This window comes from Ambystoma mexicanum, chromosome 7p (assembly GCF_040938575.1).
Source record: "Ambystoma mexicanum isolate Mex_15411 chromosome 7p, UKY_AmexF1_1, whole genome shotgun sequence".
Lineage (NCBI taxonomy): Eukaryota > Metazoa > Chordata > Amphibia > Caudata > Ambystomatidae > Ambystoma > Ambystoma mexicanum.
The window spans coordinates 449482073-449507222 of NC_090939.1; the positions used below are offsets into that span (position 1 = coordinate 449482073).

Below are 25150 nucleotides of genomic sequence, written 5' to 3' on the forward strand. Positions count from 1 at the left end.
ATAATGACCCAAAGATGCCCACACAGCGTTTGCAGGCTTATCCATGAAAGTCTGCAGAGCATGTGTCTTTCGGTGCCACCTGTGACAGGAGTTCCAAGAGTCGAGGGAGTGGTGAAGTCTCAGGAAAGGGTCCAATAAGGCTGGTGTGGGGTGTGGTGTGATGCTTTCCAGTATGGCGGATCCTCAACTCTGTTGATAGAAACAGTTGAGACACTGACAGTGATATTTAACAACAATGTCGATGCCCTCAGCAAAGTATTTCCACCACAGCAGTGTCACCAGGTGTCACACCCCTTTTATGTTGCAGCGGGGATGAGGGCTGTGATCCTGCCATCCTCGATAGCTCTGCCCTGGATCAGGCATTGTACCTTCAGACCGTAGAATCACACTTACAGGACATCTCAGTGCACATGCACTTGACTCTTCATTCTTTGGGTCAGCATGTTCACCCGGTCAAAGGAGGTTTCCGGACAGCACACCGTTGGAGGCTAACCACGTGTCTGATTACGTTGATCAAGAGAAGAGAGCACCACGATTTGGCATCTCTTTGTCATTGATCAAAATATATTTCCCACAGCTACCATGCAGTACTTCAACATCAGAATAGTTCTTGGAAGACTACAAGGGGTAGAAAAAATTCCTCATAATTCCTCTACAGTTAGACGTCTTTATCTGTGATAGAAATCCAGAGTCTGCAGACATGTTGTAGGGAATCACCATCAGAACAGTTCTCGGGAGAAGGCCATAACTAGGTGAGCATCTTAACAAATCTTCATTAATAGGTTTTCTATTTCTGTGCTTCTGGACTTGTCTCCATTTTCAGTTCAGTAAGGATGCCTATCCTCGGTGATACAGGAGATCGGAGCAGAGGGGGTACCTAAGATCCCAATTGCAGGGTAGCATTCATTCAAACCTTTGGAGGCCACCCAATCCCAGTAGACGGTCACATTCAACTTTCACAAGTTTTTTTTCATACTTCCTCTTTTGGTGTGAATTACACAAACGTTCCCAGTAGAGACTTTCCTGGGTACATCAGGCTGCAGCTCATTGGAATTAGACAAGGTCTGCAACCAACCAGGGAACGCCAAGTAGCGAGTAGTGTGAGGTTTCCCTAACATCAAAACATGGGGGACTTATGATTCTTAGGGGCAAAATCAGTTATCCCAACTCTGATGATCTCAGATAAGGGCACATCAAGGGAAAGGGAAGGAACTTAAAACATGCTCAAGGCCTCACTCCAGAAATGCAGACTAGAAATTACAATCTTGCAACTAATAATGTCCCAACTAGATTCCTGCATTACCATCTGTGCAGGACTCCCATTAAAGCCCACAATCAAATTATGAGGGTAATAAAACCATGCAGCCTGATCAATCTTCAGCTTGAAAACATCTGACCACATCCCATCCTCCTTATTAGCTCTCTGCTGGCAATAAAGGACCCGTCAAATTTCAAAGAGCTTTTCGTTATGCATAAATTATAACACTTATGTGCTCCTGACTACTTAACCATACTTGTACCCACCCATCAACCGTCCAGACGACTAATGTCAGCATCTCAAAATACCCTGTCTGTGAAATACAAGCCAGTTGGAGGTAAGAGTCTGCACGCTAAAAGGCTCCACTCATTGGATCTCTCCTCCCATTCTTTTCTCTTTCAAACTGAACTACTTGAAGTTCCGAAGAGGTCTGAAGACCCATCTCTCTGGCACCACCTGTATCCTGTAAATTGTCTCATGTCTTCCACCCACTCCGTTAACCCTAAACATCTCTCCACTTGTTTCATCCCCCCTTTGCCCATTTGAAGCAACCACTCCACTACAACAGGAGCATATTTCATGCAATCGAAAAATAACAAAGGTTGTAGGTTAGCCTATTTTCCACAAATGCCTGACAATGCGTGGAACGCATGAATAACATCTATATTCAAAGAGATTTTCATACCGAATAGTTTGTGGCCACTTTTGTTCTAAAACGTTTACATTTAAACAGTGACTGTTTACATACAAAAAACCCAAAACATCCATCTTGCAATAAACCAGAGTGAAGGATGCAAAGTTCGAGTAATTGTAGGATGCTGTTTTTTGTACGTTTTTTGCATTGCAGTCAGTTGGATTAGCTTTTGTGTACATTGTTGGTCATTTCAGTTTGTGATTCTCAGGGAAGTTTTAACAGGTGCATTTTGCATATTTCTTTGGCACAGATAATGCTGAATTCCCTCCATAAATACGAGCCACAAATCCACATTGTTCGTGTTGGTGAACTGCACAGGATGGTTATGAACTGCTCATTTCCTGAAACCCAGTTCATCGCGGTGACCGCCTACCAAAACGAGGAGGTGAGTGGCTGGAGAGGTGAAGGCCAATTGTCCTTTACATGTGGGTTGTTAGTCCTTAAACACGTATAGTCTGTGTTAGTTCTGTATGTTCACATGACCCGAACTAAGAAATTGCTCCTGTCTCTAGTGTGAAAATGTTCATGGGCAAAACTATGCAGGTATGAACATGCCAATTACAATGGCTCTAAATGTATGAGCTGATGTCACATTTTGAGATGGACTCCTCTGGTGGCCAATGGTGAGAGGGTGTGCACCATGTATTCGGGAAAAAGGACTTTGCTAGTACTCCACTGTGGAACATCCTTTGTAGAATGTATGGACCGCGAAAGGGGACAGGGCAGGCTGTGCAGGAGTGCGTGAGGTAAGTGCTTGGACGACATGGGTCAGGGAGGGGGCAAGTAGAATGGGAAGCAGTGGGGGTTGGCAGGAGTGGGTAGTGGAGGAGGGAGGGGAGTGACAGGGGTTCCGGGACTGTTCCCTGGATTTGGCGAGTGGTGAGGGGAGGTCTGAAGGAAAAGGCATGGGTTTTGGGTTTGTCCCCCATAGAGGCAGTGGGGGGAGAGAGAGGTGGACAGGGGTCTGTAAGGAAGTCATGGTATCAAACATTGAAGACAGGCACAAGTGATCACAGTTCAAGGGTGTTTATTGAACTTCAATGGGTTGATTGAATGCCTATCTGAGTCTAAATCTAAGGATGGGAGCAAGCTACGACCATCAAATAATAATAACACAATCCTAATGTCAAAATAAAAGGGCCTATCCTAATAAACCTATTCCCAATCCTTACTTCTTAATACAAATGGTGTGGGACAATAATGTATGCAAAAAGCAAAGTGTTCAAGAAATTTGTCAGCATAGTTGAGAATTTGGCTTCCCTACCCCACGTTTTAAGCACGGGGGAAGGTGGCACGTTCGAGCTTCGCACACACTCTGGCTTCTCTGCCACAAGGATAAAGGTCAAAGCATAGGTAACAGGGCCTTCTGCCAAAGCCTCTTTCCCAGTAACAGTCTCTTATTGCAGAGGGCCTGTCGTAACAAACAAGCACCAAAGTTCCTTTCTTATCAGGATTTTCATATTCACAAGTTCTCGCTTCCAGTGTTCATCATGGGTCTCCCTCCTTCAGGCTCAGACCCCCTTTGAACACAATGTTCCCAATTGGTCTCCCTCGTTCAGGCTCGGACCATGGATCTCCCTCGTTCGGGCTCAGACCCCTTTTGCACAATGTTCACAGTTGGTCTCCCTCGATTGGGCTGGGACCATAGATCTCCCTCGTTTGGGCTCAGACCCCTTTATCAAAAATTGAAGACTTTCAAATGGGTTTTGCGTAAACCGTCACAGCACCACTCCGATTCACTTCACCTCTCATTCTTACCAATCTTCTACTTTCGTTTCTGCCACTTCTTGGCTGGATACCTTACAGAGACCTTCGATTGAGCAGCCCTGCGGTGCCGGACCACTCTGTCACTGGTATTGTATCCTTCTTCGTTAATGTTCAAACATCCATCAGCAATTAAGCTTTCCTTGTGTCTTTCATCACACGCGATACCAATCTTCATTCTTGTGCTCTTTGTACAATGTTGCCACCTGCAACCTTGACTTCAACACAGACCGGTCTTGCATCGGTCTCCCCAACTCATCGGCTGTGTTGATCTCTCCCGCGCTGCTTTGATCTTGGAGCCAACGACAGTACCATGGTGGGCTGCTGTTCCTCCCCAACGCGGTCAGCCGTGCAGGAGGGCCCCAGATATCTCCGACACACACTACACGATTCTTCAGTCTTGTTTCCTGGCCTTATGCTTTTTAACCTGAAGGGTTTTGGAAAGTAAAGGTTTCTCGCCAGAAAGGTCAAGGGTATCTCCCCTTGCGCACCCTTCTTGGTTTGCCGTCTTTCTTCCTTCGTTCAGCTGCCATCGGGAAAATACTGTTCCTTCGTGTGCTTGCCGCACTCAGAGTGGGCTCTCGTGCTCTGCCTTTTATCGGTGTGGGGAAGCATAATGGAAGTCAGATGTGAGTGGTTAGCAGTAATTGCCTGACCATAGTAGTGGGACATGTCATGTACAATGCTCAGTGTGAGTCTGTTTTCTCCCAGAGCAGGCTGTCCGTGTGAAAGGGTTTGTGAAGGAAAAGGGGGGGTAGAGTTCCTAAATATCCTACCGGGTAGGATGGGGTAATGGTGTTACAGGAAGGGGGATACCGCATCTTGTCATCAGGTGTCCCACTCCCCGAAGACCCCTCACCCAGGTGAACCTCCCGCACTGGCCCACCCCCAGGGTCTGGATCCAAGGTGTATGGCCGTGCCCTGGACACCTGTGAGTCCCCCAGGGACTAGCAGATGAGACATCTTCTGGTTTTCACAAGTCATAGCAGGATAATTAAAACAAATTTCACAAATCCAGCAGTGCTATAGACCCTGCAAAATGGCAGTTTGCGAAATGAATTAATTTTGAAAAGTCCACATAAGTCAGGTGTGGGAACCAAAAAGTATCATTTGTTTAAAGGGTAAACCTAGCTGAAAAGCAACTGAGCTCTGAACATAGGGGGCACCCCCAGGGTATTACAGGTAAACTGTGGGGTAACAGAGGTAGGTGGATTGGGAACTGAGAGCACAGGAGGGGGTAATGCGGTGGTAAATAGACATATGTCCAGATAAATTACACAGTCAGGTGTTATATTAAGGATCTATTGGTCAGAATGCATATATGTATATAGATGTCTTATAGCGATTAAAGAGAGCTTCTTTCATTTTCATGGTTAGTTGAACTCCTGCCGACTAAAGCCTTTGATGCTGCTAGAGTGGCTTGTGACTGCTTTTGTGGATACCTCAGTGATTTATTTCAGTAAGACTTAGTTGATCTATGGTGGACTGCCAGAAGATGGCAGGTAAAGTTCTCCATGGATTTGAGTAATGACAAATCATAGAGGATGTATGACCCTATGGTCTAGTGGATAATAACGGCCCCTACAGTCTTCCCTTTACAATTGATGTGCTAGATGCTATAACCATTGGAGACAAGTATGTAATGGGTATGGGAGGAGGCGGCTGTGAGCTATGTTTCTATTATGAAGAGAGTACCCAGCTATGTGTAGCAATGAGATGTGCAATTTCTGCTTTTTTTTATGTTAAGCGTTATTTTAGAACACAACATTCACCATGTTCATGGCTTTATTAGTGGTGACAGCTGTCACAGTGGTGATAGGAGTGTTTTGCCAGTGGTTGATTGCCCTCAGGAACGATTTCAAGATGGTGGAGCATCTATGTTGCAACCCAGATGTCCTAGACTGTGATCTGAATATATCCCCCCGTAGGGGTGGGTCTGCTTTGAGGCCTTTTGCAAAGCCTTTCAATGGTTGAAAACATGCTTAGGAGAATGGAGTGTTTCTACACTCCCACTCACTCTCAAGGTCCTGAACAACAGGGATCTGTTGGCAGAAATCTGGGTGGAAGTACATACACTCTTAAACAAGTGATAATACTGGATTGTGGCTCCTTCGGAAGCAGCACCCTGCCCTGGCCTGCCTTGAGGCCTTCTCTAGCTTTATTAGGATGTGTATAGTGGTCTGGGAGGCTGGATCCCTATTGGCCTGTGCTGGGCTCATCTGTGAGTCATCTACAAACACTCTACTATACACAAGACAATTCGTTTTCAAAAATTGATTAACAGAGTTTGCAAATTAAAATATTCTTGATTAGCAAACACACCCATTTGATTAGCAATGTTCTACTCATATTTTTAATATCATCAGAAGTTATTTTTACCTAAGACACAAAATAAGCATCAATACAGCATTTTTGTTTGTCACAGAAGTAAGATATTTGTGAGATGAGTCAGGCTAAATACTTTAAAATTCCACTAGACCTGGAGTTTGAGTAACTAAGTTTACCTACTCGACCTAAGAGAAATTCACTCGACTGATGGCAACGGATGACAAAAAACTGAAATGTGTTTTCTATGAAATGGTGCATGTCGCCACAAACCCACTTTATATTTTAGCACACCGCTGCCACCCAGAGGACAGCCACGCACAGTGAAACCTTTATTTGCTATTTACTGCAAACAAAGTAAATGTTACATAAAATGTTCAAATGTCCCCTGCAAATATAATCTATTCGACGATGCAAGTAGACTTTGTGAGCCCTGGACGAGTGCCTGTAAAATGTAAAAGGTTAGCTGCATGAATGGACACAAATAAATAGATATGATAAAGCGGTTCTGAAAACAGTTTGGCCAGCTCTCTCCCACAGATGCTAATATATAATGCAATAATAATCATAGAGCAAAGCAAACTGTAGAGGCTAACTACAGTGTATGATATTGCAGTAGATCTGTAGATGCAGAGACTGGATTGAACTCTTGAGCACTACTTTGCGTGAACATTTAGTTAGCTTTGTGTGTTCATTATGTAAAAGGAAAGAAAGTAAGAGACTAAGCAGAGTAGATGTCGTAGCAGGAAACTAAGAGGAATATTGTAGTTTGCTGCCATCTCACTTTCAAGGTAACTGGTATAAAGCAATAGGGTTATAAGAATGTCAAGGAGTATGGGATGAGCCCGTGGGTTGAGCACCAGTTGCACAGATGTATTGAACCAGCAGGTCATTTGGCTGTGTGAGCATGTACATTTTCAAAAGTGTTCCCTCGTCAATGTGATGCATGTTCGCCAACAAAATTAAATATATTTCACACTATGATATTTAGTTACACTAAACTAAACGTTACTGTACAGCATGGAGAGAATTCAGTGTTTTACAGTAGCAGTACTGTAAGTATGCATTATGTAACAACTGTCCGCCTTTTAAAAAAAAAAAATGAAAGTTAACACATTCTGGTCTTTGCCAGATATGCTACAGTTACCTAAATAAAAGTATCATCCCGAAATACTTCTGTTTTTCAATTGCTTTGGAAAAGAAAGAAACATCTTACCTAGCATTCCCACACAGGCCTTTGGCACTTAAGAGTGGAGGAGATGATTACTGCTGCCCTCGCTCTCCATTAGCACCCTTTGAACTTGCAGTAAACAGAGAAAATGGGCAAGAGAGGAATGCAGGGTGAGTCGTGCTTTTACTGAACAGGGCAACTTAAATAGCTATCTTTGCTACACAATTGTCAATTAATTAGCAAACTGGCAGAATTGTACATCAAAGTGCTATGCGGCATTGCTTACTGTATGCCTTGTGTTCACTGTTCTCTAAAGGGGTAGCAGTTACCATCGCATATTAAAAGAGGACAGAAGGGTGAACCTTCATCGGATAGCTGCGTAGAATCATCTTACAAGGGGACAAGATGTATGTAGGAGCCTGGAAGCCTTTTTGGCTGAGGTTGGGCTTGTCTGCAAATTGGCTGCATAATCCAGTCTTTTTACCCTTTTGCATCTGGGCTACATTACTTTGCTCTATGAATTGGAGGCAGCAATGTGATATTTGGTCCAACAGGGATCCATAGTCAGCTTGCAGGCTTATATTTACATCAAAAACACAACATAGGTAGTAAATGACTGCCATTATATAGGTCTAATATTAAGCATCTTCCTGATTGGAAAAAACAGATTCATTCACAAAGGGGTAAAGCAGAGATTTCAAGGATGGAAAAATAACATTTTTTAAATGTCATGGCTCAATAAATATGCAGGTCCTTAAGAAATTTTATGACAGTAAAATACCTTATTCTCTTTTGTGGAAGGGTTCAAATGTTTAAAGCAGAAACACCAACAGTAACTGACAAAAATTGAAAAGAAAATGTGGAAGTCATACGAGTAAGCTTTCAAAAGGTCATTATATATCGTGTAAATTCCAAACACTAAAGAGGGGTTGTTCAAACAGCTTGCCTTGCACATCCCCAGTGCTATGTGACTGAACTGTATTGCAAAGATATCAGAAGAATTCATCAAAATCTTCAATTAGGTCAATTTGTGCAGCAACTGATGCCTGGAAAGGCTTCCTACAGGAAGACAGAATCTGGCCATTATGTGATCTAGGAAGGTTAAATGTGAATCCTGTGTTACTTGCACGTCCAACATTGATCCTGTGAAGGATTTAATTCCTGAAACTAATACTTTGCAGGATGCACTAACTCTACTCTTTATTTAGAGCCTGTAAATGAGATTTGAAGTAAACTGTTGACATTTGTTAATAACGTTTATATATATATAAAGTCATATTTTTATAGAATTCCTAAGAGTAACATTAACAACAAAATGGTATCATACATGGTCTGTCCACAGATTGTCTAGTATACTGGAACCTATTTTCCAAGTGGCACGGATCAAACAATATAACAAATCTTTCATCCGCGTTGCATCATTGCGCCGTGTTTGATTGTAACTGATAAATGCACAAGTTATAAGTGAGTTGAGAAGAAGACTAAATCTGATAGTAATAACAGAAGAAGCAGAAGAGAGAGAAACTGGGGGATAGGGGGGAGGGGAGAGATTTAAAAAGGGGGAGTCACCAAGCTTTGGGGGTATAAGCCCAACACACTACCTGGGCTATTTTCATATGGGGCGCCATGTATTACAACTCTGTATCTGTTGCGTAGATGATACTCTCTGCTTAACATTCCATTATCATACCAATATAAACATCTGCATATCTTGTGGCTTATGAGGTGTATTCAGGAAGTCGTTCTGTTGCACAAATTCAATAAATTGGTGCCAGGCTTCCAAGTATTTCGGCATCTCATTCCTAAGGGCTGCATCAATTTTGTCCATGGCCACCTTCAACCATACCCTCGACCATCATTCCTGGTTATCCAGGATTGAATTCTCTTTCTAATCATGGGCTATTGTAATCCTGGCCGCCACCAGGAGGTGGGTTACCAGTCTGGCACTTTTACTAGATAGCTTATAGATAGCTCTAGGGACCACATTACCCAACAAAACTGCAAGGGGGTCTAATGGAAGGTCTACCTTTGTGATTTCTTTGATGTGTTCTAGCACTTTCTTCCAATATTGATGAATGGCGGAGCTGGACCACCACATATGAAATAATGTTCCTTTGGCTAAGCCACATCTCCAACGAGTTGGGAATACCAACCGATTCATATGATAAAGTTGCTCTGGAGTGAGATAACATCAGAAAATAATGTGTTACTGTTTTCTTTCAGTGACACATACTGTTATACCATGCTAAATCATCTATAGGAGCCCCCACATCTTCTTAGCATTTAGTCATATAGGTGTGAGGAGGACCGAATCGCTTACCATTAAGGATCTTATACAATGTGGAGATTTTCATACATGGTGCGTCTCCAATAAAAAGGTCCCCATATTTCGTGCTCTCCCTGATTCTGCCTCTGGTCATTTTAGGACTCCCAATCCAATGTCGCAGTTGTATGTATGTGTAGTTAGCTGCATCTGAGAGCAGAAATAATTGTTTGCATTCCCAAAAGAACAAAGTCGTACCACTGATAAATAATTGTCCAATCCGCCTCAGACCACTTTCTAACCACTCAATAAAGGAGCAATGCTTCTGACCTTGTGGGAATGCGAAATTCTGCATGACCGGGCCAAGATATCCTGCTGTAGAGACTGCAGCAAGTGTGCTAGGTCACCTTTTGTGTCTGGATGTATATTATTGTTTTGCTGGGGTAGCACTAAGGTGCTTGGAGAGAGGTCCTTGGTGGTTCCTTCATTGCTTGAATCATAGTTTTGATGGAAGGATGGCCCTTGATGCTTTTGGATCTGGATGGGTTCATTTGGAGGTGTGCACTCTGTTGGGCCCTTGCGTTTGCTGGGCTCATGGTGCCACCACAAATTGGGTCCATGCCTTTAAGGTCAGACTTTCTGGGTCCACGACCAACAGTGCCTCCCACCCAGGGCTGAGAGTGGCGAGCCGGCTAGGGAGAGCCTGCTGGGTGCGTCAGCACATACCTCAGCAGGGGGCACGGCAGCCCCATCCAAGGGGTTGCAGCTTACCTACCTCCGCCGGTCACTGCCCGATGGGACCACTGGCTGTGTGCTCCCATAGCACAGACTCACAAGGCTACTTCTTCCAAGGCCCTCACCTGGGCAAGTTTGGCCACTTGCTGCCCTGCCGCGGACACCCCCGGGGAGGAGCGGCAGCTCACTGGCTGCCGAGGGAACCGCCAGCACAGAACTCCCACCAAGCAGCAATAGGGCGTCCACAATGTCTTCAGCCCCTCAGAGGGATAGACACATTAGTAGCTATCTCTGGGCCTGGTGGGCTAAGGGCACTTCAGCTCTCCCCTCTGCCTCTCTGTACATGTCCACCCTCAATTTATCAGTGCCTCTCCGCCAGAGCAGCAATTTGGTGTGTGTGATTGTGGCGGACCAATGCCCGGATAAATGATCGTGGGGTGAGGCAGTTTTTCCTGCCCTCAGGCTTAACCTTCCAGAACGTCAGACATCAGTGAAGCCTTCTGAGCCGCTCCATTACCATGCGGCCGTCGGCCATCTTGACGGTTGCAGTCAATCCACCAGATCTGCCAGGTAAATTGCTTTATTTCCCCTTTATCTTGGCTCATGCCATCAGTGGGATGTGCTCTTTGATCGGTCATAGGACACTAAAATGTACAGCATTTTCACTGGGCAGAGTTTTTGTTGCACGGTGCTGCGGACCTCCCGAGAGTCACTTCTCCATTGGGCTTCCGCCAGGCCACACCCTCCCACGTTATTATTTTATAATGATGAGTTTTGCAAATCCTATTTAACAGTCAACCCATTTTAACGTTGATTGACATTTATTTAATTACTATATGAAATCATGTCTTCATCTTTAAAATGTGTATGATTTCTATGTAAATCCTTTACAAAAATAAATAATAGGTAAATAAAAAACAAGCTTATATTTGCAAGTCTGCTTTCGGCATTAATTCCATTTTCATGAACTGAGTGCTGCTTTACATAAATGGCTTATTTATTCAGATATAGTGCCACGTGTTATCTTGCAGCTGCTTCAAATTGCTTGTCGAATTTGTGGATGGTGTTGAGGTAGAAAGTGATGGTTGTCTGATCAGCCGATGGTTTAATTTGAATGGGCTAGAGATGGAATGTTTAGTGGCATGCGTTCCCATTGGTAGACCACGTCCTTCAACATGGGAGGCAAAAGGGTGGTCCATATGTGGTCTGCTGGGGGCAGAGGGATATAATTTCATCAAAAGGCCAGGGGTAGCGGAAGTGACATCACACGACCCTTGACCTCTAATGACATCACAGTATGTGATGTCATTTGACCCCACCCTGAAGTGACATCAAGGGAAGTGACGAAACACGACCTTTCACCCCTTTAAAAAACAGGAAGTGGCATCAAATAGCATTGTTCCTAAGTACACTACCGAAAATATGGTTGCAATATCACTGTAATGTGACATACTTTTCATACGAGAATGGATCACCATATATATCGTTAATATCAGTGTGTATAGGCCCATATTACCAAATTACTGTGAATGCAAGCAGACGTCAAAGGCCAAATGATCATGATGTGTTATTATATAGCACTTACACTGAAGCGGCTTATATAGAACAAATATACATACAATATCACCCAACCTGTGTTGATACTCATTTATCAACTACGGAAGGATGAAAGACTGAGTTGGCCTTGCTGGAATTTGAACCTGTAACCTGCAGATCACACACATATCGCAGCGGTAAGCGCTCAACCCACTGAACTATCTTACTGCCTATTGCTATCTCACGGGCTATAGTAAAATTAGCAATTACTTGTCTGAATGTTCTCAAAGCCAGAAAGCAAATTACACTCTGTAGTGTATTCCATTAAACTGGTAACTGAGATTTTAACAGCAGGCCAGTTCATCTGCAGGTCTAGTGCAAAGTTGGCAATATGGTAGGCCTGCGTGGATCTACTTTACATGCTTCAAAGGTTGGCAAAATACATACCATTAAGAGGGTTCATAACTGTGTATTAAAGAATTTAGAGTAGTGCAGGGAAAGCAGCGCACTAACACGGCATCTCGTACTGTGGGCACTTGCTACCTCATACATTCAATCAAAAATCCTGAACAGCATGCCATGGAGATATGAGACACATTACAACAAAGCAGCAATTGTGGCACAACAAAAATCAATCAAGGGCCACTCTATGTGCTAGGGGCAAACATTTCTACACTGTACCCAAGCTTTTAGGCACAAATATTTTGTCAAGTGACCAAGGTCACCGAGATGGAATATTTTATGATCATCATAACAGAGACAACGGCAGAAAAAAACATGCTATAACTTTAACAGCAAAATAAGTCCGAAATGGATGCGTATTCTACTCTAAATGCTTTTTGGAAGTTTTTGTCTGCATTGTGAATTTGAGGTGTTTAAGAACAGACTAAATCAGTGACTCACCCTCTGAAGTGTGCCTGAAATGAGACTTAAATGAGTCTATCAATTGTATAGAATTCCAGAAAGACAAATTATTTGTTATTCCTATTCTTTTGTATTTAGGGTCACTGCTCAAAGTGTTACACTTGTGGAACCCTCTGTTATTTTGAAAAAGAAAGCCAGGCACTCCAGAGACAAAGCGCCAAATAGAGTTGGCCACAGCCCAGGAGATTCAATAAAAAAAGTATATATATATATCTATATTCACTGAAAAAACTTTGTGAAAGGCACGTTATGGTTAAGGTGCACTAACAAAAACCGATGGTTACAAGTAGAACCTAAAAACCATTGAAATTTGCCAGTTATGGTACGCTAAGCAACCATAACTCGTGCTACCCCTGTGCACTTCTAAGACTAACACCCAGTACATCAAAGATGACATCACAAATGCCATCCAAACAGATGGACATAAAATCACAACTAATGTTTAAAACATGTAAATATATCTTTTTCTACAAACACTTACGTTAAGAAATACTAATTATTGTTTTATTTATCACACATTACAATGGAATGCACCAATCACAAAACATAACTGTACACTTCATATAATCTCCTCACTACAACTCTGCATACACATTGAGAAACACCAGGTGCTGTTGGACAAGCAATTCTCGCTAAATAGTAAGTTCATTGTATTTATTTCACTATTATTAGCTTTCATTATGTAAACGTGTTATAAAACAGAAGCACTTTTTTTCTCATAGAAATGGCAAGCACACTTGAGTGGTTAGAGGAAAACTACCCAAAAGAAGAAATGAGCAATGATAACATCTCCAATGCTATACAATAGATATTTTAATGTAAACAAATAATGTAATTTGTACACACCTTACTAAAATAATAATTTCTATTTTCCTTACAGTACATAGTTTTCATGAAGAAACTACACCCTAATTTAATTATACCCAATCCCCAGAATCACAAACAGAAGCCCTATCCCCAACTGTAAATAATCAATTAATGAACTTGTCCAACAAATTAGATGAACTTAGTAATGATTTGAAAGAACTTGTACAGTATGTAAAAAATCATATGATTAAAAATATTCCCCATCACTGTCCTTCTTGCACAACTCCCATTATCAGTCTACGGACACTATGACTCTATGACTGTCTGGGGTGTCTGCATTCAAAATGGAGGGGCCCCGGACAGGCGCGATGTCCGGGCATGTCTGCGGACACCGCGCCTGTTCTATGGACATCCAGCGCATGCGCCCTGCGATTCCTGCCCAAAGGGTGTCCGCAGACGGCTGTGGACGTCATCATGTGACCACACCCATGCAGCGTGATGGTGGTGTCCATGGTTGTGGACAGTTAAAGCACTTCTCTGGCCAATATAGGGTGTTTCAAGCAGAAACGTTACCCTTGCACAGCTCCCAGACCCATTCTACATTGGTAATGTTTTATGACTTTCCAAGGCTTATTTTCGATTTAGTAGCACGCAGACAGTACGACTGTCCACGGACGGTTCCTATAAAGGGACCCACTTATTACTTTTCCTCACTCTGAATCTGGCTATTCAGGAGAGAGCACCTGTTTCACTGCTGTGCACATTTCTTTTGCAGAACATTTTTGTGGAGACCATGGTATCTCTTATGGCCATTGCTTCTTCCCAGCCACCCCCACCACCACCACCAACACCATCATCACCTGGAGGGCCTGGAGAGGGGAACAGTCACAATGATACAGAAGAGAAAGAAGAGGATGTAGTGGAGGAAGTCCCTGTCACCAGTACTCAGCGTGACTCCTGGGTGTGGCAATTTTACACAACCATTGCAAATGTCCCAAAAGCTTGTGCAAGCAAGGTTTGATGCACTGAATGCAAAGTTGCACTCAGTCACGGGAAAGCTGGCTTGTATTCCTACAGGACAACTTCCATGAGGCGCCACACCAAATACACCCACGCGACTTGTTTTAGAAAGCTTTTTCTTTCTCCAGTAAGAGCAGGTTGACTTCCTCCAGCCCATCATCTTCATCTGCTCCTGTCACCACAAAGGATACTCCTTTGGGGCAGAGAATTCCAGCAGAGGCTTCACATGTCATACAGAACGTTGTTGACCCTTACCTTTCGAGAGTCACAGGGCTATGTATGTACTGTGAAACTGTGATCTATAGGGGGGAGCAGTTTTGGAGTGCTTTCAAGGCTGTGGTCAAGGGGCATGAGAAACACTGCCAACCACCTGATTATGGCCCAGCTCTGCATCTTCCTCTATCCACCTGCCCTTTTGTCCCTGTGGTTGGTGCAGCTCCTTTCCCTCCCCTACCTTGCCTCTCCTGAACAAAATGGCAAAAACAAATACAACATTGAAAAAACACAAAAAAGTTACCTTTAGGAGCCACTTTTCACAGTTCAAAAATAGAAGTGAGAAAAAAGTAACAGGCCCCTGTGCCGGATGCATAGTCCACGGACAGCGGAGTAGTCCGTGGACATCTAAAAAATTCCAGGCATGGGGTGGGACAATTGAAATCATTTTAATTGTTTTGCGTTCAAAAAGGGGGGTTCTTAAAAGAACCTTTTTTGTGTTTTTGGCTGTTTTATATTTTTTTATTTTTGGTTTTACAAACTGAACTAAGAAAACATTTCACTGAATTTAATTATTTCTTCTCACTTTCACAAAAACTGCTTCAAAGCATTTTGAATGTTTTCCACAAAAATCAGATTACCCACATCAGTTAGATGGACTCGATCTTGCTGAAAAATGTTGGCCCTATTAAATATAATGTTCTCATTATGAAAGAATGTCTTGCCAACATCTCAAACAAAAGTACACACAGCTTTATTGACGCATCCACATCTGTCTCTAGGCAATGCGTGAAAATTAATTTCGAATTAGGGAACATTTCCTTCAACTTTCCCAATGTCTCCTTCATTGCAAACTGCAATGAAATTCTAGTCACGTTCCCCAAACTGTTCCCTCCACAATGAACAATAATAATGTCTGGATGTTTCAATTCAACCATATGTGCACCAAATGGGAGCAAGTCCACCCATTTCATGTCTCACACTCCATACCAGAACACTTCCAATTTACAAAATCCAAGATTTTTGGCTATTCCGCAATGCTCAACATACACCTTCAACCAATGAACCCAAGAGTCCCCCAAAATCCAAACACTCTGCATGCTGAAAGACATTGCCATGTCCATTTTGAATCCTCTCACAACTCCTACTAAGACAACTCCTGCTACCCTCTCTTCCTGTACACCACACCTAGGAAACCAGATTAGCTGATCCTCCGATGTCTGCGGACACCCACAACTGTACCCTGTCTCTGCAGTCCCTTTTCCATGCCAGTTAACCTTAAGACCCAGATGTGGCAGATGAGGTGTCCATGGACGTCGCAGCCACTAAAAGGGGTTGGGGGGCGAGTTAAACACAATTTAAGTTATTTCATCTTTAGTGGTGGCTCTGAAAAGAACCTTTTTTTGGGAGGGTTTGTTAACAAACACCTTTTTTTGCTTTTATGTACTGTAGTACTGTACACTCTACATTTCCCTTTACAATTTCCTTACAGGAACTTTTTCAATACATTCCCATCATTGCAAAGGAAACTTGCATTTCTGGCATCTGTGAACTGAACTCCATCTTCACAGCAAAATAAATTTCACACCATCAGAACTTATATTGTCATGCTCAAAAGATGACATTCCTGCAGCAAATAAAAGCAGATACAGCTTTATTGACAAGCTGCCTTGATTCTTCAATTTGTGGACTGAAAAATGTTGTTGGACATCTCCATGTTTGCCTCTGATTTATTTAAGAAAAAATAATCTTAGCATCAGAAAATAGTTGCATTAGGCTTTTACAGAAATCCTTAAGGGTTACCTGCCAAGACACCGGGGTCACAAACCCCAAACTGTCCCCTCCACAATGCACAATCACAATGTCTGGATATTTAATGTGAGCCATACTCTCACAGAAGGAAAACAAGCTTGCCCAGTTTAAACCACTGCATGCCACTAAACTTCCACTTCTGCCAATCAAATATTTCCAGGGATGCCATGATTTTCAGCATGCACCTTCAATGACTAAATTGAAGAGTCCCCCAGAATCCACACAGTCTGCCTTCTCAAACGCATAGGCATAGCCATTGTCAGTGCTCTCACAACTATGGCAAACAAAACACCTGCTACCCTCTCTTCCTGTACACCACACCCAGCAAACCGGATTGGCTAATCCCCACAGTACTCTTTCCATTGCAGGCAACCACAAAAGACCGGGATGTGGCACGTGCCTTCTGCGGACTGCGGCTGTGAACCACGTAGCACAGGGACAGCCCTTCTACCCTTTTCACTTCCAAGTTCTCAACACTCCCTCATTGGCTGCTTTCAAAAAGTCACACATCCTTCTACCAATCACATCCAAAACCTCTACACCTAACCCTGTTATCTTGAACTCTCATTACATATCTCATGTTAATGAAAGGTATCTGCATCAAAAACTACTGTGCAACTGTCCAAGATTTCTATATCCAGATTCAACAAGATCTGCATCTAACAAAACATAGTACAGGGATGCTTATATGTTAAAAAATGTTTTCTTCAACTCTTTCACAAAAAAAAATATATATATATATATATATAGAGAGAGAGAGAGAGAGAGAGAGAGAGAGAGAGAGAGAGTAATAAGCTTCTCAATAAGCATATTCTCCTTTTTAACCACTCTAGCAAATGCTATACATTGCAGCATTCATCACCTGCTCACATGAAGCAAAAAACAATTACAATGCTGTGCACTTCAAAATGTTTCTATTTACTAGTATTGTGATGAAAGTTAAAAAATGCATATGTGCATGTATACCAGCACTGTGTCACTGTTTATTAAAATAAAGGAAAAGCAGATAAAATAGATCTGTAGACCATCTGCGGCACTTAGTGTCTGCAGTTTAATATGTTGGCAGCACATGCATACATCCCAACATCACCCATTCCAATCTACAGGTGCTTATTAAGTCTTTATATTTTCCTTTGCATTCTGTCACTTCCAATTTCACTTCTCCCATTATAAAACTCAAACTACAGGAAACAGAGGAGATAAGAGGCGGTGAACAAAGTGGGGGCTGATGGAGACAGAGAGCGACAAGTAGTAATTAGAACAGGAAGCAGTCTTGTTCAGTGTAGGGAAGGAAAGCGAGGACACTTAGAGCACCATGGCTACGAAAGATGTAGTGACGCATCCGACCATGGAATCCATTGTTCTTTGACAGTTCCTGCTGTGCTGCATGTCGCGTGATGACATCAGACGTCAGATGCTGGATCTGGGAAGATAGACCGCTGCAGAAGGAAGCGGGACCAATAGAGGAGGGTCCCGATATAGGCAAGAGAAAGCTGCACGGCAGTCGCCACCACCTGTGCCATATGGACCAGCGTCTGTATTGGGTCATGACAGTATATTCTGGTAGACGTGGTTCGAGCTCCAGATCAATTATAATTAAAGGTAAATAAGTCAGTTATGTTGCATGCTGTTAGAATGGTATAAAGCATCAGAATAAGTGGAAAGGAACTGAAGCAAGTTATTTCTTTTATGGATGGTAAACATGGCTCTTAGATTGAAGACAACTCAAGTAGGTTACTTATGTGACACGCTGGTCGGCGTAGAGACTACATTCAACAAGAAATCAAGGAAGTTATTTGTATTGAATAGTGATAGAAAAGACTCATGCTTGCAAGCCTCTAAACTAAAGAGAACTGAATGTGACGAGAAACATTTATCATTCATGCTGATACTTCTGTGATGAATGACCAACCCAGAAATGAGAAAGAACTAACATTATCGGGAAATGTATTCTGTACTCAAAGAAATAAAAGTGTTTATTATATTTCTATCAAATAAAATATTTTCAGCACTAGGTTTCTGTATCAAAGAAAATCAACAATACACATGCTATCAGAAGTGGGGTAATCTGGATCCATCAAGAGAAAGAGAAATTCCAGAAGGATTAATGTGAAACTTCTATTATGAAACCCAGACTGTAGTTTAAGAAAATGGCACCACAAGCTTATATTCCAATACAAGCCTTGTACAGTCTGCTGGCCTAAACCTATACACCACCTAGGACTACTGTGTCCCAGGGATGTCATTAAGGGGTCGCCAGAGGTCGCAACTGCGACCTCTGTGGTCTCCCTTGCGACCTCTTAAATAAATAAAAAAAATAAAAATGTACGTTTTTTTTTTTTTTTTTTGGTAATGCAAGCTCCTGGGCTGTGGCCAGCACCATGTGGCTCTTTACTTCTGGAGTGGCTGGCTTTCTTGTTCAGGCCCCTTAACAAAAGTAGAAAAATAAGAACAGGAGTGCCACAAGTCTAACACTTTCAGCACTGACCCTAAATAAGAAAGAAAAGGAGTACCGAATAATGTGTCTTTCTGGAATTCTATACAATAATTGCTAGACTAATTAAAGGTTTATTTCAGGCACACTTCAGGGGGTGAGTCACTGATTTAGTCTGTTCTTATACGCCTCAACTCAGACTTTCCTTCTGAGGTGGATAAATGAGTACCAACACAAGTTGGGTGATGTTGGGTGTATATGTTTTCTTTATAAAGCGCTTAAGCATAAATGCTACATAATAACACATCATTATTATTTGGCCATGGGGGTCTGCTTACATTCACGGTAATTTGGTAATATGGGTCTATACACACTAATCTTAAAGGAATGGTTCGCCCAAAAAATGTTATTGCAAAAAAAGATGGGCAATAATAAAACAAATAGATTGGCACTTTTTTTTAAGTCCCTATGTAAAATTTTGAGCAATTGAAGCTCAAAATTTACAAAAGCAAGCACATGGGGAGCCCGAGAGCCCCAAATGGGAAAACAGCTTTAGGCAGAAACACCGCGGCATGGAAACACAACCTGGGGGAGCACCAGAGACCCAAAGTGATAGCCACGGCAGGCAGAAACACAACGCGGTTGTGTTTCAAAAACGCTGCAGTTTTTCTTTCTAAGTTTCTCAGGCTCCTCCGAGCCGGAGGAGCCTGAGAAACTTAGAAAGAAAAACGGCAGCGTTTTCAAACACAATAACGTTGTATTTATGTTTGCAGTAGCTTCAAAAGCTACCGCAAACATAAATACAACGCTTTTAAAGCTGAGGTTTTATTTCTAAGTTTTCCGGGCTCCTAGGAAAAAAAACACAGCTAGTGCTTATTTTTTTTAAAATAAATAGCACTTACCGAGATGCAGCTGCAGCTTTTCTGCCTGTAGTCTCCGGTCTGCGTCCTCCGAGTCCCGGCACCAATGAAGGAAAAGCCACCCAGTGGTAGCTTTTGTTTACTACAGCTGTCTGGCTTTTCCTTCATTAGTGCCGCAAAAGCTAAAGCGAGCACAGGCGGGCATCCATTTCACAAAATGGATGCCCCCATGTGCTTGCTTTTGTAAATTCTGAGCTTCAATTGCTCAAAATTTTACATAGGGACTTCAAAAAAAAAGTGCCAATCTATTTTTTTATTATTGCCCAACTTTTTTTGCAATACATTTCTTTGGGCGAACCATTCCTTTAAAGATACATATGGGGATCCATGGTTGTATGAAATGTACATCACATTATAGTGATATCGTAACTATATTTTTTGTAGTGTACCATGCTATGTGATGCCACTTCATGTTTTGTCAAGGTTGTGTTCCATCGCTTCCCGTGATATCGCTTCAGGGTGGGGTCAAATGACATCACTTCCTGTGATGTCATCAGGGGCCAGGAGTCGTGCGATGTCACTTCCGCTACCCCTGGCATTTTGGTGAAATGACATCCCTGCTGAGTCCTAGCCCGAGACAGAAACCTCATTCAAGCTGATTTGCAAATGGCCTTAAAAAAGTTTCTTGATGTAGAGGCAGGAATATTAGATGGGGATTACTGGGAAAATATGCGAATAGTACTCTTCAGTTTTGGCAACTAACCTCTTTAAACTCAAGCATGGGACTGGATCATCCACGTGATCTATGAAGGTATTGAGTATAACCAAATAGAGGAAGTGAAAACCCAGCAGTCCATGGAAAGAGAGGCTACAATTAAGCAGGTCGAAACCTGATAATGAAAGAAGTCTCAAAGTTCATGGAGCCAGCATAATCTACAGCTGAGTATAGGTTTTGCTCAAGCCAAGCAAAATGATACACTGCAATGATGGTATGAAGAAGCAACACATGTCTTTTACAGAGTAAAAGGGGTGCTAGGTCTAGAGGAAGCCAACATTGAAGGAGAAGGGCAGCCTTGTCTGCAATTACTGGTTGCAAAGCCATATCAGAAAATTGTTCATGGACTTGGCACACACCCACTTGATAGCCACACAACTCAGAACTGCAAAAACACAAGGCAAGCTCTAGCAAGGCATGCTGAGCCAGCTCTATTGGCCAAGTGTTAATGGCCCTATTAATAATTAATACTAGACATGTTACATCTGTTAGAAGACTATTTGCTATGATGGTCCAAAGGCCCCACCTGCAGCACTCCCAGAACACTGAGATATCATTTGATTGTACTGCCATGGAAATTGACATCTTGGTAATCCTGGACTGTGCCACTCGTTATCTAGAGTCCTTTCCCTTAAGTAATATTAAAACTCAGACCCTCCAGAAGGTTTTAATTCTATATTTTATGAGGGGAACATTTCCCTGGGAATTCGTAACCAGCAAAGGTTTCCTTCTGTCCAAGGAAATGGATGAAGTTAATTGCCTCTTAAATAGCAAAACATTATGGAATTCCATATTTCTCTCACAGATGCACAATATTGAAAATGTTTTAATAAAACCAGTAAGCATTTGAAGAAAGTTGTCAACAAAGACAGACATAACTGGGATCAATTACTCCACACTTGTAGGCGCGCATCCATAAAAATAATGATTACACGCTTAGACTGAGATTCATCCAATCTAATATAAAATTATGGATATAAATAAATACATTTGAGAATCTTCGATCGGAAAAAAACTGAGATTAAATATTCAATTTAAACTGGGAATATGTAATAACCAACATCGAGTGTAATCCTAAATTTGGGAGTTCAGTCCAACATTAAAAGTTGGGATCAATATATGTATGCCGCAAGGGTAATATGCAATGTTAACAATACAACATGTTTTTGAGGCCAAAATATGGCCGCCGTACAAAACATTGTAGTAGGACTAGGTTGCCAGGCAACGACAGCAACAACAAAATGGCATCCGATTAGTTTTGTGAGTCGAACGAGGACAGAAACGCACGCATTAGGGGACTGGAGGTAAGAGCATTTTCGAGCCCCGTAGTCTGGCATGATCAGCACTTTGAAACTAGTAGATGTACGCGTCACCATGTGCAAATCACTATCCGACAATAACTCTGTGGCGGGATGTGGGCACAAGTGTCTTTAACAGTTCATTTTAGTTGCACTCAACGCGTGAGACAGACAAATATTTACCATACGATTATCGAGACTTCCTTAATTTAGAGTCCCGAGGATGCCAGCACGAAGGCATCATTCAGACTATTTTCTCTTGCATACGAATAGCGAATAATTCCGCGGCGAGATGCAGGCACAAGTGTCTCTAACATATATTTGTAGCCTCACTCAATGCGTGAAATAGATAAATATTTATCATATGATTATCGAGACTCCCTTAAATTAAAATTCCTGAGGTTGCCAGCACGAAGGCAACATTTAGATTACTTTCCCTCGCATGCGAATAGCACTCGCAAACTTTAAAGATTATTAACAAGGTCAGCATTATTTCATAGTGGGCACCACCACACAATTAAACTCTTTGAAAGCACTTGGATCACATACTTACAGGTCCGGTTAAAAACATGTAATTTTTCCTCTGAAGAGGCTGGGATTTAACCCGTGACTGCACATAAACTGTTAAGAAAAATAAACATACAACCAAAGACTGGGTAAGCGCAATTTGATTTCTCTAGAATACATTAGATGCCACATTTGCTTCAATTGAAGATGATTCAAATAAATGAATTATTATAAGCAGTAATGAATTTGATTTTCTCCTTATTTCTCCTTTTTCTTTTGAATACCCATAAACCTCCTACCAATTACCCCTCCCTTAATGGCCACTCCTATTTTCTTTGTTAATCCTTTGGATTGTGCATAATGTTTTTTCTTATGAAGAACAGAATTTTCAAGTCACCTTCTAGCGCACCTAAAGTTAACGCTAACTATAGGTTAAATGATGTTCCAAAAATCATGTTTGTTGTATCATGAGGCTTTTTTATTCCAAAAATTATCCTCCAAAAATTGTTCTTAAATACTAGTGCCCTCTACACGTGTTTCACCAAATCTTTTGGCTCATCAGGAGGGATTTATAACAGAACATTCAATTTAAATTAATTGATTAGATATAAACGTGCCTAATTATTAAATATTTGCATTCATCTAGAGAGCTTGGTCCATGTTTAGATTCCAAATTAGTTTGAAATTGGAGTGGTCTTGGTAAAATGTGTGTTTGGGGTTTCCTCTGTGCTGTTTTACCCCAATAGGAGTTTCTTTAAAGTCTTTCGATTGAGACTTGAGAGCTTCTGAAAATCGTCTTCTTTCCTTGTTTCTCAATGTTTTTTCTTATAAATTGGTTCATGCAATGAATGTTAAAATTGTGAAACACACAAAAATTGCTTTATTTCATACTTTTTTTTCTTCGTTCAATTAAAAACAACAATGTATTTTTTTTATCAAACCCATGTATGGTTTTAAAAAATAGTCCTTGTTACCACTATAGGATTTCTGTACATAGCCTGGATTTGAAAAGACGGAAGTACCGTCGAAACACGTGTCATCACAGAGGGCAATTGTTAATAAAAAATATACTGATCACCGAAAATTAGGTCACTTGTCTTCTTTTTCGGCATATTTTGGGCGCATGAGTGATCTTTAATGTAATTGCAAACACAGTATTCTATTCAAACGGAGTTGAGGAGCCAGTGACTTCATTGTTACCTTTTCTCATGCGACCTTGAACAGGAGTTTTCTTCAAAAAAAGCAGGGTGCTGAGGTCCACCATAAGGTACCCCAAAAAGGTTCCTCAAAAACATTAACTCAATATTAGTATGGCGATACAGTAACAAAGGTGTCGGTAGTGATACCGGCACCGTTGCTACCGTACCACCATACTACGATAGTGCTTGCGGGTCACGCTCTGCCCGCCAGGTCGGTCCTGGCGGACAATGCGGCACCCGCGAGCACAACTCGTGGATGCTTCCAAGCTCCCCATTCCCATTCAGCCCTATGGGGTCGAATGGGGATGGGGAGTCCCTTATTACGGACACCCGTGAATGAGCAATTACCGGGTCTGCCACACTTGGCATGACCCGGTAATTGCCCATTCGCGGGTGCCGGATTCTTTCCCAAGTTTGGAGGTAGCCTGCCTGTATTACAAACATGGCTACCTCCAAACTTGTAATGAGGCCCAATTACTTGTAGTTTGTTGACCTGACCCAGTACACAACCTGCACAGTGTGAATAAAGAGCTCAAGAACACAATCATGAATGTCCCTGCATGACATTTGTTGAACCGTTTTTTATGTAACTTTTTCAAACTACATCGCACCTCCTGCCTCCCACCACCAAAACCCCAGCACACTATCTCCCTCCCCCACCCACCACCAACACACTATCCACTCAACCCCCACCTACCACCAACACCAAATCACACTATCCCCCCTGCCCCCACCCATCAACCACACCCCAGCACACTATCCCCCCTAAACCCCACCCACCACCAACACCCCAGCACATTATCCCCACCCCACCCACCACTGTGTCTATAGCAAGACACTCATGCCAACAATAGTTATGCCATTCGTGCCCTCTTCTCCCAACCCGCAGCATCCGGGGTAGCGTGAGCGCAGCTGGTGCAGTGACCTTCGCTTAGGGGTGCTCTGTTGTGATTCCTCCATGGGGAGGTGGAGGTGAATGGTATAGAAGCTGCCACCTGCAGCTGCTGGCATTGGAGGGCATTGCCCTCCCTCAACTGTTCGGCTAGGGCAGAGACGTCCTCGCACGGCCTGCGCACTCTCTGACCAAACCCAGTCAGAGAGGCTGTGCGCCCTTCCATGGCTCTCCTGGTCCGTGCATTGCTGCGGGTCAGCCTTCTTGTGGACACTTGGATGGCCTCACTGATCACCTGCATGTGCTTCTGTGTGCAGTGGCAATATTTTCCATCTGCTGCCGCTGTTCCTCCATTTCACTTAGGCGCTCCATAACTGCACCCAGGTCAGCCATCGGCTGGGGTGGTGGTGTGGGACATCGCCTGGCGTGGCTGGCTACTGGGGAGCCATAGGAGCTTGTGTCAGTGTCTGGTTGTGGGCTCCATGTGCGCCGCTGGAGTAGTTATGTTTATGTTTATTAAGTTTATATAGCGCTTTAATCCAAAGCGCTGCTTGGCCGAGTGTCCTTGTGGTTCGCATAATTGCCTGAACTGATCTCTAATGCAAGTTGGGTGGTGGAGGGCAGCAAATAAGGCCAGGTGTCAAGGCCACTGCTGCATGCTGT

The 25150-nt window shown here is 42.6% G+C and overlaps 1 protein-coding gene across 1 annotated transcript in view; it reads left to right on the top strand.

Moving 5' to 3' along the window:
- Positions 1 to 25150, top strand: part of TBX19 (T-box transcription factor 19) — a 383843-nt gene that overhangs the window by 181757 nt on the left and 176936 nt on the right. The window contains exon 3 of the mRNA XM_069637357.1: positions 2203 to 2337. Coding sequence (XP_069493458.1) covers positions 2203 to 2337 — 135 coding nt within the window. The remainder of the gene's footprint in view (positions 1 to 2202; positions 2338 to 25150) is intronic.